Source organism: Otolemur garnettii, unplaced genomic scaffold (assembly GCF_000181295.1).
Source record: "Otolemur garnettii isolate 467f Iridium unplaced genomic scaffold, OtoGar3 scaffold00063, whole genome shotgun sequence".
Classification (NCBI taxonomy): Eukaryota; Metazoa; Chordata; class Mammalia; order Primates; family Galagidae; genus Otolemur; species Otolemur garnettii.
Genome location: NW_003852458.1, coordinates 8,181,762 through 8,194,494, shown reverse-complemented (window position 1 = coordinate 8,194,494; position 12,733 = coordinate 8,181,762). Strand labels below are relative to the sequence as shown.

The 12,733-nt window shown below is 35.6% G+C and overlaps 1 protein-coding gene across 4 annotated transcripts in view; it reads left to right on the top strand.

The window, feature by feature from the left end:
- Positions 1–9,691, top strand: part of TTC33 (tetratricopeptide repeat domain 33) — a 42,595-nt gene extending 32,904 nt beyond the window's left edge. For all 4 annotated transcript variants that reach the window (XM_023515001.1, XM_023515002.1, XM_012807088.2 and 1 more), the window contains exon 5: positions 4,718–9,691. In XM_023515001.1, coding sequence (XP_023370769.1) covers positions 4,718–5,062 — 345 coding nt within the window. In that variant the 3' untranslated portion in view covers positions 5,063–9,691. The remainder of the gene's footprint in view (positions 1–4,717) is intronic.
- The last annotated feature ends 3,042 nt before the right edge of the window (positions 9,692–12,733 follow it).

Here is a 12,733-nt window from a genome sequence, read left to right as displayed (position 1 = left end):
GCAGATCTCCAGGTGTAAAGTTGTACAGCAGATCTCCAGGTGTAAAGTTGTACAGCAGATCTCCAGGTGTAAAGTTGTACAGCAGATCTCCAGGTATAAGGTTGTACAGCAGATCTCCAGGTATAAGGTTGTACAGCAGAGCTCCAGGTATAAGGTTGTACAGCAGAGCTCCAGGTATAAGGTTGTACAGCAGAGCTCCAGGTATAAGGTTGTACAGCAGAGCTCCAGGTATAAAGCTGTACAGCAGAGCTCCAGGTGTAAAGCTGTACAGCAGATCTCTAGGTGTAAAGCTGTACAGCAGATCTGTTCTCATGAGCCTCCAGGCAGCTGAATTTTAATAACTTATCAACATGACCAAGACAGGAGCCAGTTCTTTTGGTAGCTCTCATAAAAGCTGGTCCATTGGACCTAGTGCAGACCAACTCTTTCTCTCTTCAGGCAGAAACTAGTTGCTGAGAGTTTTTCCTCTGCGACTTAGGCTGATATGTTACTGTCAGCTCAAGCCTCCATCTCTGTTCTCCCCTAGGTGGCTAGATTATGTACAGCCTGTCAGCACCCTAACAGAAGCTAGTCCTTGTGGTGGCTGCTATAGCAGTAAGAACGCTATATACTTGGAACAACTGTTTCCTTCCCCAGGGGGAAGCTTAGAGCTGTAGGTCTCTTCTCAACTGGATGATGCCATGCTGGGTATAGGATTCTAGCAAGACCGTGTCCTGAATGTTAGGAGTCTGGTTTCTTATATACCCAGGATGCAGGAGCCTTTCAGTTAGTGTCTGTATTTCTCACAAGGGAATTGTGTACATGAATTATTGTTGAATTGGTGTGTTTATTGAGCGAAGGGGGATCCAGGGCTTCCTACTCCATTATCTTGCTGACATCACTCCTCTGTCATTGTGTGTGTGTGTGAAGTTCTTTGATACTGTTGAGAAGTGCCCTTCAGAGATTTAAATTGTCTTAAATCTAAACATGTAATTGGGAGTTCTTTGGACTTTAAATAATTTTTTAAAAATGTAAAATAATTTTTTTAAATGTAGTAAAATGCTGTAATAATCTAGACAGTAAAATGCTGTAATAATTTAGACAGTATGGTGTTGGTATAAATATAAACATATGTATAGGTCAGTGGGATAGAATTGAAGGTCCAAAACTAATGCTTCATCTTTACAGTTAATTGGACAAAGATGTGAAGACAAAGGAGAGAATAGTCTTCAATATGTTACTGGGACAGTGGGATATCCAGAAGAATGAAGCTGGACTCCTGTCTCACACCATGTATAAAAATTAACTCAAAAGTAAAGGCCTGAACATGTAAGCTAAAAGTATAAACTCTTAGAAGAAAACTTAGACGTAAATCTTTGTGACCTTCGATTTGGCAATGCAGTAAATTACCTGTTATCTGGAACTCAAGCCACTGGCACTCTAAAGCAGCCAGTGTGAGACCTGGCCAAAAAAAATCTGTTTAAACTTGGTGCCCCTTGCCATCAGTAAGCTGACACTTGGTACATTACTCCCGCAGGGCCCTTGTGTTCTCTGTAACAGTTTTAAGTGTTAATGTGTCTTATTTGAAGTTTAAAAAAAATATATAGTAGTGAAATTGAAAAATGTATTGACTTACATTTAACCAAAATTTTACCCTATGTGTATAAAGCTGTTTTTTAATACAGTAAAACTATTATTGTAAGTGAAGTTTGTCTTTATTTGCCTTAGTTTGTTATCAGTGTATTTTGATAGTAACATCAGTATTATGGTATGTATAGTATAGAGTATGGAATTAGGCTTTTTTTTTTTTTTTTTTTTTTTTTTTGAGACAGAGCCTCAAGCTGTCCCCCTGGGTAGAGTGCCGTGGCATTACAGCTCACAGCAACCTTCAACTCCTGGGCTCAAGCGAGTCTCTTGCCTCCGCCTCCCAAGTAGCTGGGACCACAGGCGCCCGCCACAGCGCCCGGCTATTTTTTGGTTGCAGCCGTCATTGTTGTTTGGCGGGTCCGGGCTGGGGATTCGAACCCGCCACCTTAGGTGTACGTGGCTGGCGCCTTAGCCGGTTGAGCTATAGGCGCCGAGCCTAGGCCTGTTTTTAATAGAAACTCTCAACTAACTGGAAACTACATTTACCCAGAATCTGCCAGGATCCCAGTGGGTACCAGAGAATGGGGTGATTACTGTATTTTTTAAGATAAGACCCCTGAAACACAAGCAACAAAAGAAAAAAGTAGATAAATTGGACTTCAAATTGAAACAATTTTGTACTTCAAAAGTTACTGTCAAAGTAAAAAGACAACTCACAGAGTAGAAGGAAAGATTTGCAAATCATTTATCTGGTAAGGGTCTAGTATTCAGAATTTATAGGAAAAGACAAATAATGTAATTTTAAAATAGGTAAAGAATCAGTGGCCAAAAAGAACATGAAAAGATGCTCAACACCATTTACTCATCAGGAAAACGCAGATCAAGCCACATAGTGATACTGATACTACTTGACATCTCCTGGGATGGTTGTCATAAAAAAGATGGACAATTTCAAGTGTGGAGAAATTGGAGGCCTTGTATGTTGCTGTGGGAATGTAAAATGTTACAGCTATTTTGGGAAACAGTCTGTCAGTTCCTCAAAAAAATAAAACATATAGTTACTATACAACAGAGTATGTCCTCTCTTATGTTCATACCCAAGGGAAATGAAAACACAAGCTCACACAAAACTCGTACACAGATATTCATAGCAGCACTATTATTGACAGTGGCCAGTAAGTGGAAACAGCTCACATGCCATCAGCTGATGAATGGAGGAGCAAAAGGTGGGTATCTGCACATGGCATATTATTCAGCAATAAAAAGAAATGAAGTGTTGATACATGTTACAACATGGGGGAACTTTGGAAATAGTGTGGTTTGTGACAAGAACCAGATGCAAAAGACTACATAGCATATGATTTCGTTTATATATGTTCAGAATAGGCAAATTTGTAGAGGTACCAAGTGGATTAACGGTTGCCTAGCAGTGGGATCTTGGGAAGAAATGGGAGTGACTGTAAGTCGGTATGGGGTTTTCCTGTGGGATGATAAAAATGTCCTGGAATTGATTGTGGTGATGACTGCACAACTCTGTGACGAAACTAAGAACCATTGAATTGTACATTTTAAACGGGTGAGCTTAATTGTTGTTTTAAACATTTAGTAAATATGAGTAAAATTACCTTTTAGTATTTTATTAGGCATTAGTTTTATATGATGAGGAGCTATTTTTAAACTTTTTAATATTCCAAGATGTTTTTCTTTTTTTAAAGAATATTAATAACACCTAAGTCACAATGCCCTGGTACGTTATGAGGCTAAGCAAGTATTTACATGCCCAGTCACACTTCCTCATTAACTTACTCTTCATCTTTGAACAAAATTAAGTCCAGGATTTCATTATATTTTTGATTTATTATTTGTTTGAAGATAATCCAATTAAAGATATACCACTGGAAGTTTGATAACTTAAAAAAAAATAACAAATATTATACTCCAGACTTTCAGTGATTTCCTGTTATGTAATCTGTGTACTTTCTTGCCTGGCACTCTTACTGTAATTAAAAACACCCATCTCCATTTTTCATTACATTGTACTATGCTCATGCTACTTTATATACCTATCTCTGTATCTCTGTAATGCTTTCTAAAGGGCCTAGAATAGATTGTAAATCTGTAGATGATGTGGAATGCTAAAACTAATGTTTGCGTGATGATCTTCTATCCAGAGAGTAAGAGTGTTCAGAGATAGCGACATGCACTAGTTTTAGAGTAGTGGTTCTTAACTGGAGGCAGTTTTGCCCCCCCAAGGGATATTTGTCAATGTCCTTAGACATTTTTGTTTGTCAGGACTAGAAGAGGGAGCTGTAGTGGATCTAGTGGGTATAGGTCAGGGATGTTGCTAAAAATTCTACTTCATACAGGACCCTATCAAGTAAAGAGTATATCCAGTTCAGAATGTCTGGAGAGCACTGAGGTTGACCTTGGTCCAGACCTAAGTGGAGTTCTTTTAATTAAGCCGTATTATGTACTGAATAAGAGTGTGGACTGGAGCCACCCTGCCTGAGACTGGTTTGCATCCCAGCTCTGCCACTTCCTAGCTGATAGCTTTATTAAGTAATCTCTCTGTGTTTCTATAAAATAAGACTGAAGACAGTAAACTATAGCTATTTTATAGGATTGTTGTGAAGACAGGTAAATAAATATATGCAGATATTTAGTGTCTGGAACATAGTAAATACTCAACAAATGTTAGTATTGTTAAGATCTAAAGTCTTGGTTTCAAAGGTATGCATTCTTGGGTACCTTTCTGACTGTGAGTTAGCCTAGGAAGTCCCTCAGTTTATATATATTTGCTAGTCTGCGGAATTGAACAGTATATTTGCTTTATCTTGAATCCTAATATCAGTACTTATATTTTATTAGCTTTTAGTCCATCAGCATGTTGTAAGTCACTTTCGTTCATACTTCCATCATTTTTTTTTTTTTTCACCATAATCATCCTCCAGTGGTTAGGGCAAAGCCCTAACTTTCATCCTTTATGTTCTAATACATTAAAATACTAACATTAGAATGTATATGTGTGTATCACACACATATAAATACACACATTAAACACTAAATACACAAACACTAAATACACACATATATTAAACACTAATATTTGAACACAAAACAAATGAAGAACTCTTGATTTTTCTTCCCCCAGGCTATTCGAAGTTTCCAGGTAGCTCTTCACATCTATCCAATGAACCCTGAAATATGGAAAGAAGACCTGTCTTGGGCAAGAACACTCCAGGAACAACAGAAAGTAGCGCAGAAGATAAAAAAAAGTGAAGCACCCCCCGAAGAAGCACCAAAGTCGATTCCAGACTATGACTTTGAAAGTGATGAGATTGTTGCTGTTTGTGCTGCTATTGCTGAAAAACAGAAGACGGTTTCAGCCAATAAAACCATGGTGATTGTGTCGGCTTCTGGGACTGTGGAGACTGTAACTGAGGAGGAAGACGGCGCCACACCACCAGATGGCTCTGTTTTTATCAAAGCTCGATGAAGCAGTTTGCATAATGGAGGAATTATTTGAATCTTTTTGATTGCCACTTAAAGTTTAGATGTAGGGATATTTACTTGGAGATACATGCAGAAGGCAAAACTCCTGTTTGTAAAAGAAAGTTTATCAGTTGAGGCATACAGAAACTAAATGGCAGAATTGTTACGTAGTGTTTGGACTATGCCTTGATAAGTTACGATTTATACTTCTTAAGGGTAGAATTCTGAGTTAAATCGCTTTTGATTAATGAACTTAATGTAATCTGAATACATAAATGAATACATTTTAAAGACAACTTGAAAAGTATATTCTTAAATAGTGAATAACTTGATGGCCAATGTTATTAAAATGGTGACTCAAATTTTGTTTTATGATTAAGGAAGTATGTGATTTCTTTCCCTCCTAGAAATAATACTGTTACTATTCTTTCATTTTTCTTGCTTCATTAGAGTAGGCCTGTCACAAAGCTTGGATATTTTTGACATTCATTTTGATTCAAAGTTGTCATTTGGTTACATGTGGAATTTTTGAAAGTTTGGCTGGAAATGCATGCAAATGTGTACATTCTGAACATTTCTCGTAATTCTAATTTGTATTTCTATTTTGAATTTAAAGTTAACAACAATAGTAGTTTTCTTCCTCAATATTTGTAAGATGTGGGAAATACATCAGAATGGTGTTTTTTTTTTTTTTTTTAATTAGTGGGCAGAGTAGTCCTTATCAAAAGTGAGTCATTTTTTAAAATGTGCATTTTTAAAATTAATGGCTTTTACAGAGATTGTGATAGATATTACTGCTGTATCATCCCAGGCTCAAAAGCAGTATTTTCCTTCATTTTTAAGAGCTTAAATAACCCTGAAGACAATTTATTTCTTGCTTGTAGCTCTAATAATTTGAATTACTTTTCTAGATAACGTTTTTGGAAATACTTAGTAAAATGAAAAATAATTACAAATTGGAGCAGCTAAATGATATCTTTCTAAAAATAAAAAAGGATATTATTACAGTGTCAGTGAGTGAATAACTTAAGCACAAAATACATAAAAACTGGATCGTGATTTATAGTGCAATCTCATGTTTATGAGAAGGCAATGTTAAATATTGAAAAGCTGCAATCACATTCATAAGTCAATACTGTCGTTGCATGTGAATTATTATTTTTATAACTATATTATAGTACCAATACAAAGAACTATTGATTACTATAATTTCTGACACTCAGGAAGATACTATTGGTGGAAAGTTAATTTTATCTTGTTAGGGATGCAAGTAGGCTACTTTATGTTAAGGAGCTGTTGGAGCACATAAGTAATGGTCTACATTTTTATGAGGATGATTTTTCAAAATTTTGTTTTATTGGAATGCAGATGTCTTTTCAGAGTTGGAGAAGTCAGCACTTGCCTCGAAAAGTATTATATTTTTACCCTAAGTTATAAAATTAGAAAGCTATGTTTAAAGAGGTCAGTTTCAGAGTGATCTAAATATTTTGTTTAATAAGGAAAATTCTCAAAAGGTAGATAGGTATCTAGAGAATGAATATTCAACATTTGACACATTGTCTTGAGCAATGGATGGTTGTTTATTGTGTAATTTGTGAATAAATAGTTTTTTCCTGCGTTTTGAAGACTTTATTTTGTGGTGTTAGCTTTTGAAAAATTAGATTGATCTACTTAATTTTCTTTTTTTTTTGAGGAAGAAAAAGATAGGTTTACAGAATAAGAGCAAGATACAAGTTTACAGAGTAGGATATATTCACCACAGACAACAGGCCCCCTTTGGTGTGACAGAAGGCCTATTTACTCAATTTCTTATGTGAATATAATATATGTGAAGTACCCTGCCTGGTGCCTTGCCCACAGAGTGCTCAGGAAGTGCTAGCAATTTTTGTGAAGAAGGTGAATTAATTTGGTGATGTTTAACCAGTTTCTTCTGCTTTAAGAAAGGAGAACTTGTTTTACGATTCCTTCCTTATTTGAAAATGAGAAGTCACTACTTTCGATATTGTAGGACAGATGGTTATCACTTGGGGATTATTGTTATGTGAGGTCTGTGCCTCAACCCCCACAGAGGCAAGACCTCGGGTGAAGTGCATCAGCCCCTAGACCCTGTTAACCTGGTCCTCTGTATTGGCATTGGTGGGCCAAGTTAGTCTCTCCCTCACCCCGATGTAAGTCATAAACCGACATAAGGTTGAAGAGAAAGGGAGTTATGAGAAGGAAGGCAGCTCACTTCTCAGCTCCCCAGAAGATGCTTAGTTTAGCCCATACTCCTCTGTGCATGACGAAAAATGCCTCTGTTATTTTACAGGGATGTAAATACTCATACTCAAACATTTACTAAGCTTATTAGTTGTGATAAATCTTTGTGAATCTGAAGACAAATAATTGATGTTCATGATATATAGTTAGAGATGTTTAATATATTTCCTGAAATAACAGTGTTCCGTGTTCAAGTTAAATATAATATTGAATATAATTTATATTATCATTTGAAAATTACATGGCATACATGTCCATTAGTGAGAACACCATACATTCAGACCATGCCTGATAACCCGAGAGTCATATATTATTCTCTAGGAAATAAGCTCTTTGATTATAGAGTATTTATCTTAAGTATGCTAACAAATACTAAACAGGGAACAGCATGCAACTGATAGCTTGGAGAACCCAGATCGACTGCCACTGGGGCCTACGTACAAAATTTTGTGAGACTGGTTTAAGTATGAAACTATTGTAAATTGATGCTGTATGATAAAACTATAATGAAGACTTTAAAAAGCTTTGTCTCAGAAAACTAGAGTTTCTGTGATTGTAACTTCAGTTTAAACATTATGCTTTACAAAACAATTTAAAAGTTGTTTCACTGCCTTTCCCAGCAGTAAGAAAATTATCAATCATTTCTTATAACTTCTTGAGTCAGATGCCCTTCTAAACTGACTCTGGATCAGCCATTCTGAGCTGTGATTTCATGACACACGTATCTCTAAGTGAGTTGTAAGTTGGCACAAGGACCATAGTTCCATAATAATTATAGTATTTTAAATGTGTTTTCTTTTGTTCCTGAGAGGTTACTATTAAACTGACAGTGTATTTTGTAATTGGTGGCATTTTGAGATTGAGAAAGTAAGAGTTTTAAACCAGCAATAAAATACAGAAATCTGTAAATTACCTCCTTAACCAAAGTAAATTAAAATGAAATAAAGGAGGTATCCCCAATGTCACTTGCAATTAAATATAGCCACTTTTAGAAGAGAAAGTGTGGCCCTATATATAGCTAGCATACCATGAATTGTGCCTTAATGTGTGATACATGTGAACTTCACCTGTGGTATATGTCAAGGTAGAAGAAAGGTTGAGAAATGCTGATCTATACTTTGGTGACAAAGCAGAAGATGGGGATGGATTCTTTTCATAGAGCTCAGGACGACAAAGCAGAAGATGGGGATAGATTCTCTTCATAGAGCTCAGGACTTGCATAAACCAGAGTCCTGATCTCTCCCTTCCATCTCTGCAGGAAGGAAGAGCGTTTAAGACACACAACTGGGCATCCAGGCCCTTTTTCCTCTTCCTTTGGGTTTGTCAGACCTGCAGAGAACCCATGTTGTGGTCTCTTGCCAGCAATGCTGTGACCCTTGCGGTGGTTCTCTGCCTCTGTGTGGGGAGCCCTGTGCTTGTGTAAAACAGCCCATGCTTTGGTGAGCAGTTTTTTGAATTATGCATTTGTTATTAGCTGGCCATTGTTGGCACAAAGCTAAATTACATTCTCTAACCTAGCCTTTTCCAGCAATTAATCTGATGTAGAAGCTGCATCTATCTGTCTCTCAAATGGTTCAGAGGTCAGGAGGGAATGAAGGGTCTTATTTTATGACTTCCTCAAACCGCAACTGAGATTAGTGCAGATGATATTTCAAAGTAAGCATGAGATATATTAAAAACCAAAGGTAAGGATTCTTTTCTAATTTTAGAATTTGTTATCATGGAAATCTGATTGCAAATGAATATTATTAACTATAAGGCAACATGTAAAATTTGTTCAGGATATTAAAAGGTCTACTGTCTCAGAATCGTGATAGACTATTGTTGACTCTAGATTTAATGGGAAGGGAAGAATATGAAGACTAATGATATCCTCACCCACCTTTATTAATTTTTCTTAAATGAGAATAATTTAGATATAATAAGATTAAAGTATTTTAAGTTTGTAATTTGGAAAGTTTTGACAAATGTGGTCACCTACTTCACCACAGCTACCAACACAAAGTATACACCTATCATCCAAAAGTTCTCGATAGCCCTTTTGCGGCCAGTTCCCCTTCACCCTAACAGCCACCCTAACAGCCACCCTTGTTTGTCTACCTATGTGCTTTCTGTGGTTATAATTTAGACTTGACTTTTCTAGAATTTCAAATAAATAGGCCATACAATATGTACTCTTTTTATGTCTGACATTTTTTGTTCAGCATCATGCTTTTGAAATCTATCCGTGTTGATATTCACCCATGTTACTGTGTGTGTTAGTAATACGTTCCTTTTTATCATAAAATAGTAATCTAGCCTATGAACAATTGGTTTAGCTGTTCACCTATTTATGAACATTTAGGCTGTTTCAGGTTTTGACCTATTATGAATAAAGCTGCGATGTATGTAAATCACAATTCTGTATGTGGACCTATGTTTTTATTTCTCTTAAGTAAATATCTAGGGGTGGAATTGTTGAGTCTTACGACAAGTATATGTAACTTTAGAGGAATCCAACCAGACTGTTTCCTGAAGTGGCTATACCGTTTTTGCATTCCTACCGGGAATGAATTAAAGTTTCAGTTGCTCGGTAACCTTGATATTTATTGTCAGTCTTTTTAAATTTAGCCACTTCAGGGGATGTGCAGTGGAATCTAATTGTGATTATAATATACATTTCTCTAATGATGTTACACATCTTTTCATAGCCTTATCTGACACATATTTTCCTTTGGAAAGTACCTGTTCAGATATTTTGCCCATTTTTTATTCATGTTATTATTGAATTGTAAGAATTTTTCTTTTATACTGGATTAAAGTCCCCTATGAAATATATCTGTAGTTTATTTTCTCTTCCCATTTATGGCTTGCTTTTAGCAACAAGGAAAGAAATACAAATTTTTATATCTTTAATTTTAAGGAAGTGGAATAATTTCTTTTGATAATAAAACACAAGATATTAATAGTATTTTTAGATATAAATAATTGGGTGTTAAAAATAATCAAAGGAAATTATCCATAAACTCTTCCCATTATATAAAAACCATTGTAATGAACACATACATACTCATTTTTACATAATACACATTTTGCTACCTTATATTGCTTTTTTCCTTTACTAATTTTTTTATTTCAAATTAATATGAGGGTATGAATTTTTAGGTTACATCGTTTTCAGTTCTTAGGTAAAGTTCGAGTTGTAGCTGAGCCCTTCACCCAGGGGGGTGTGCTGAACACCCTCACCTTGTGCACATTGCTTCTTGATTTTCTTAATGATAATTGATGATATCTAATTTATAAGGATTTTTCTTTCTTTTTTGGTTTTGCTTTTGGTATACTAACAAATCTGCACTTGCTCCAAAATCACAAAGATTTTCTGTTTTCTGCTAGAAATTTTATAATTTTAGCTTTTATGATTAGGTCTGTGATCCATTCACCTATGCTATTGTGTATATCAAGTAATATGTTCCCTTTTATCATTGATTAGTAGTCCAGCATATGGATATACCACAGTTGATTGAGCTATTCATCCATTAATGAACATTTAGGTTGTTTCAGGTTTAGGCCTACTTTTGTTAATTTTTATGTGTAGGGTATGAGGTAAATGTCGAGGCTCATTTGTAATTATTCAGACGCTATTTATTGAAAAAACTGTTTTGTCCCCATTGAAATACCTTGGCATCCTTGTTAACAATGCATCCACCATGTATTTGAGGGTCTGTCTGAGCTCCGTTACACTGATTCATCTATATGTCTATTTTTACACCAGCGCCACACTGTTTTGACTGCTGTAGCATAAAAAATCAGTGTGATTCCTTCCACTTTGTTTCCTTCACCCCTCAGCTGTTTAATTCTAGTTTCTTGGCCTTTCCATAGATGCTTTAGAATCAATTTATCTATATCTATGTGAAAGCCTGCAGGGATTTTGATCAGGATTGTGTTGAATCTATAGATTAGTTTGGGAAGTGTTGCCACTGGAACAGTATCGTGGCTTTGGCTTTGATCCCATGCCTGTGGTACAACTCTCATTATTTTAGGTTTCCTTTAATTTGTCTCAGCATTGCTTTTTAGTTTTCAGTGTATCAGTATTGCCCATATTTTGTTAAGTTTATCCCTAAGTATTTCATGTTTTTTGATGCTGTCGTAGGGAGTATTTAAATTTTTTTTTTTCTTTTAAGGCAAACATGAAACAAAGTGTATTGAGGACGAGAAAGATAGGCTTACAGAGTAAGAAAGCTTACAGAGCAGTGTTCATTTGCCATAGACAGCAAATGGGCCTCCACTGGCAGGGCAAGTAGGCAAAGAGGGCTTCATTTTTCAGTTTTGATTAACTATTATATAGAAATACCACTGATTTTTATATGTGGACCTTATAGCCTACAAACTTGACAAATGCATTTGTTAGTTGCATTAGCTTTTGTACAGATTCCTTAGGATATTCTACAAAATTATCATGTCTTTGTGGATAAAGACAGCATTCTTTCTTTATAAACCATGTTCCTTTTATATTCTTCTTTTCCCTGATTGCGATTGCTAAAAATCCCCACTACAATGTTACATGGAAGTTTTGAGAATGAACATTTTGTCTTGTTTGACATCTTTTAGTCTTTCACTATTAAGAATGATGGTTGCTATGGATTTTTGTTTCATGCTTTTTATTAAATTGAGGAATTTCCCTTCCTAGTTTGTTGAACACTTTATCATGAGTGGGTGCTGAATTTTGTTAATTATTATTTCTGAATCCCTGAGATTATTATATGACATTTCTCTTTTGTTATCTTTGTATGTTCAATTACATTTATTTTTCAAAAGTTAAATCTGCAGCATTTCTGGAATAAACCCTACTTAATCATGATGGATTATCTTTTTAGAAGGATATTGCTTGATTCTATTTGGTAATATTTTATTAAGGATTTTTGTGTCTGTGTTCATGAAGGATATTGGGTTATATTTTTCATTTCTTGTAATACCTTTGTCTAGTTCCTGAATCATGATAATACATCAAAAAATAAGATGAGAAGTATTTCCACCTAGTTGTTTCAAAAAGTTTATTCTATAGATTTTGTACTTTTTTTCTATAATGTTTAATAGAACCTATAAACCATTTGGAAAAGAGTTTTCTTTTGGGTAAAGATTTTTAATTACAAATTCAGGGTTTTTTTTCTTTCTTTCTTTCTTTTTTTTTTGTAGAGACAGAGTCTCACTTTATCATTCTCGGTAGAGTGCTGTGGCATCACACAGCTCACAGCAACCTCCAACTCCTAGGCTTAGGTGATTCTCTTGTCTCAGCCTCCTGAGTAGCTGGGACCACAGGTGCCCGCCATAATGCCCAGCTATTTTTTTGTTGCAGTTTAGCGGGGGCTGGGTTAGAACCCGCCACCCTCGGTATATGGGGCTGGCGCCTTACTCACTGAGCCACTGACAGAAATGTTAC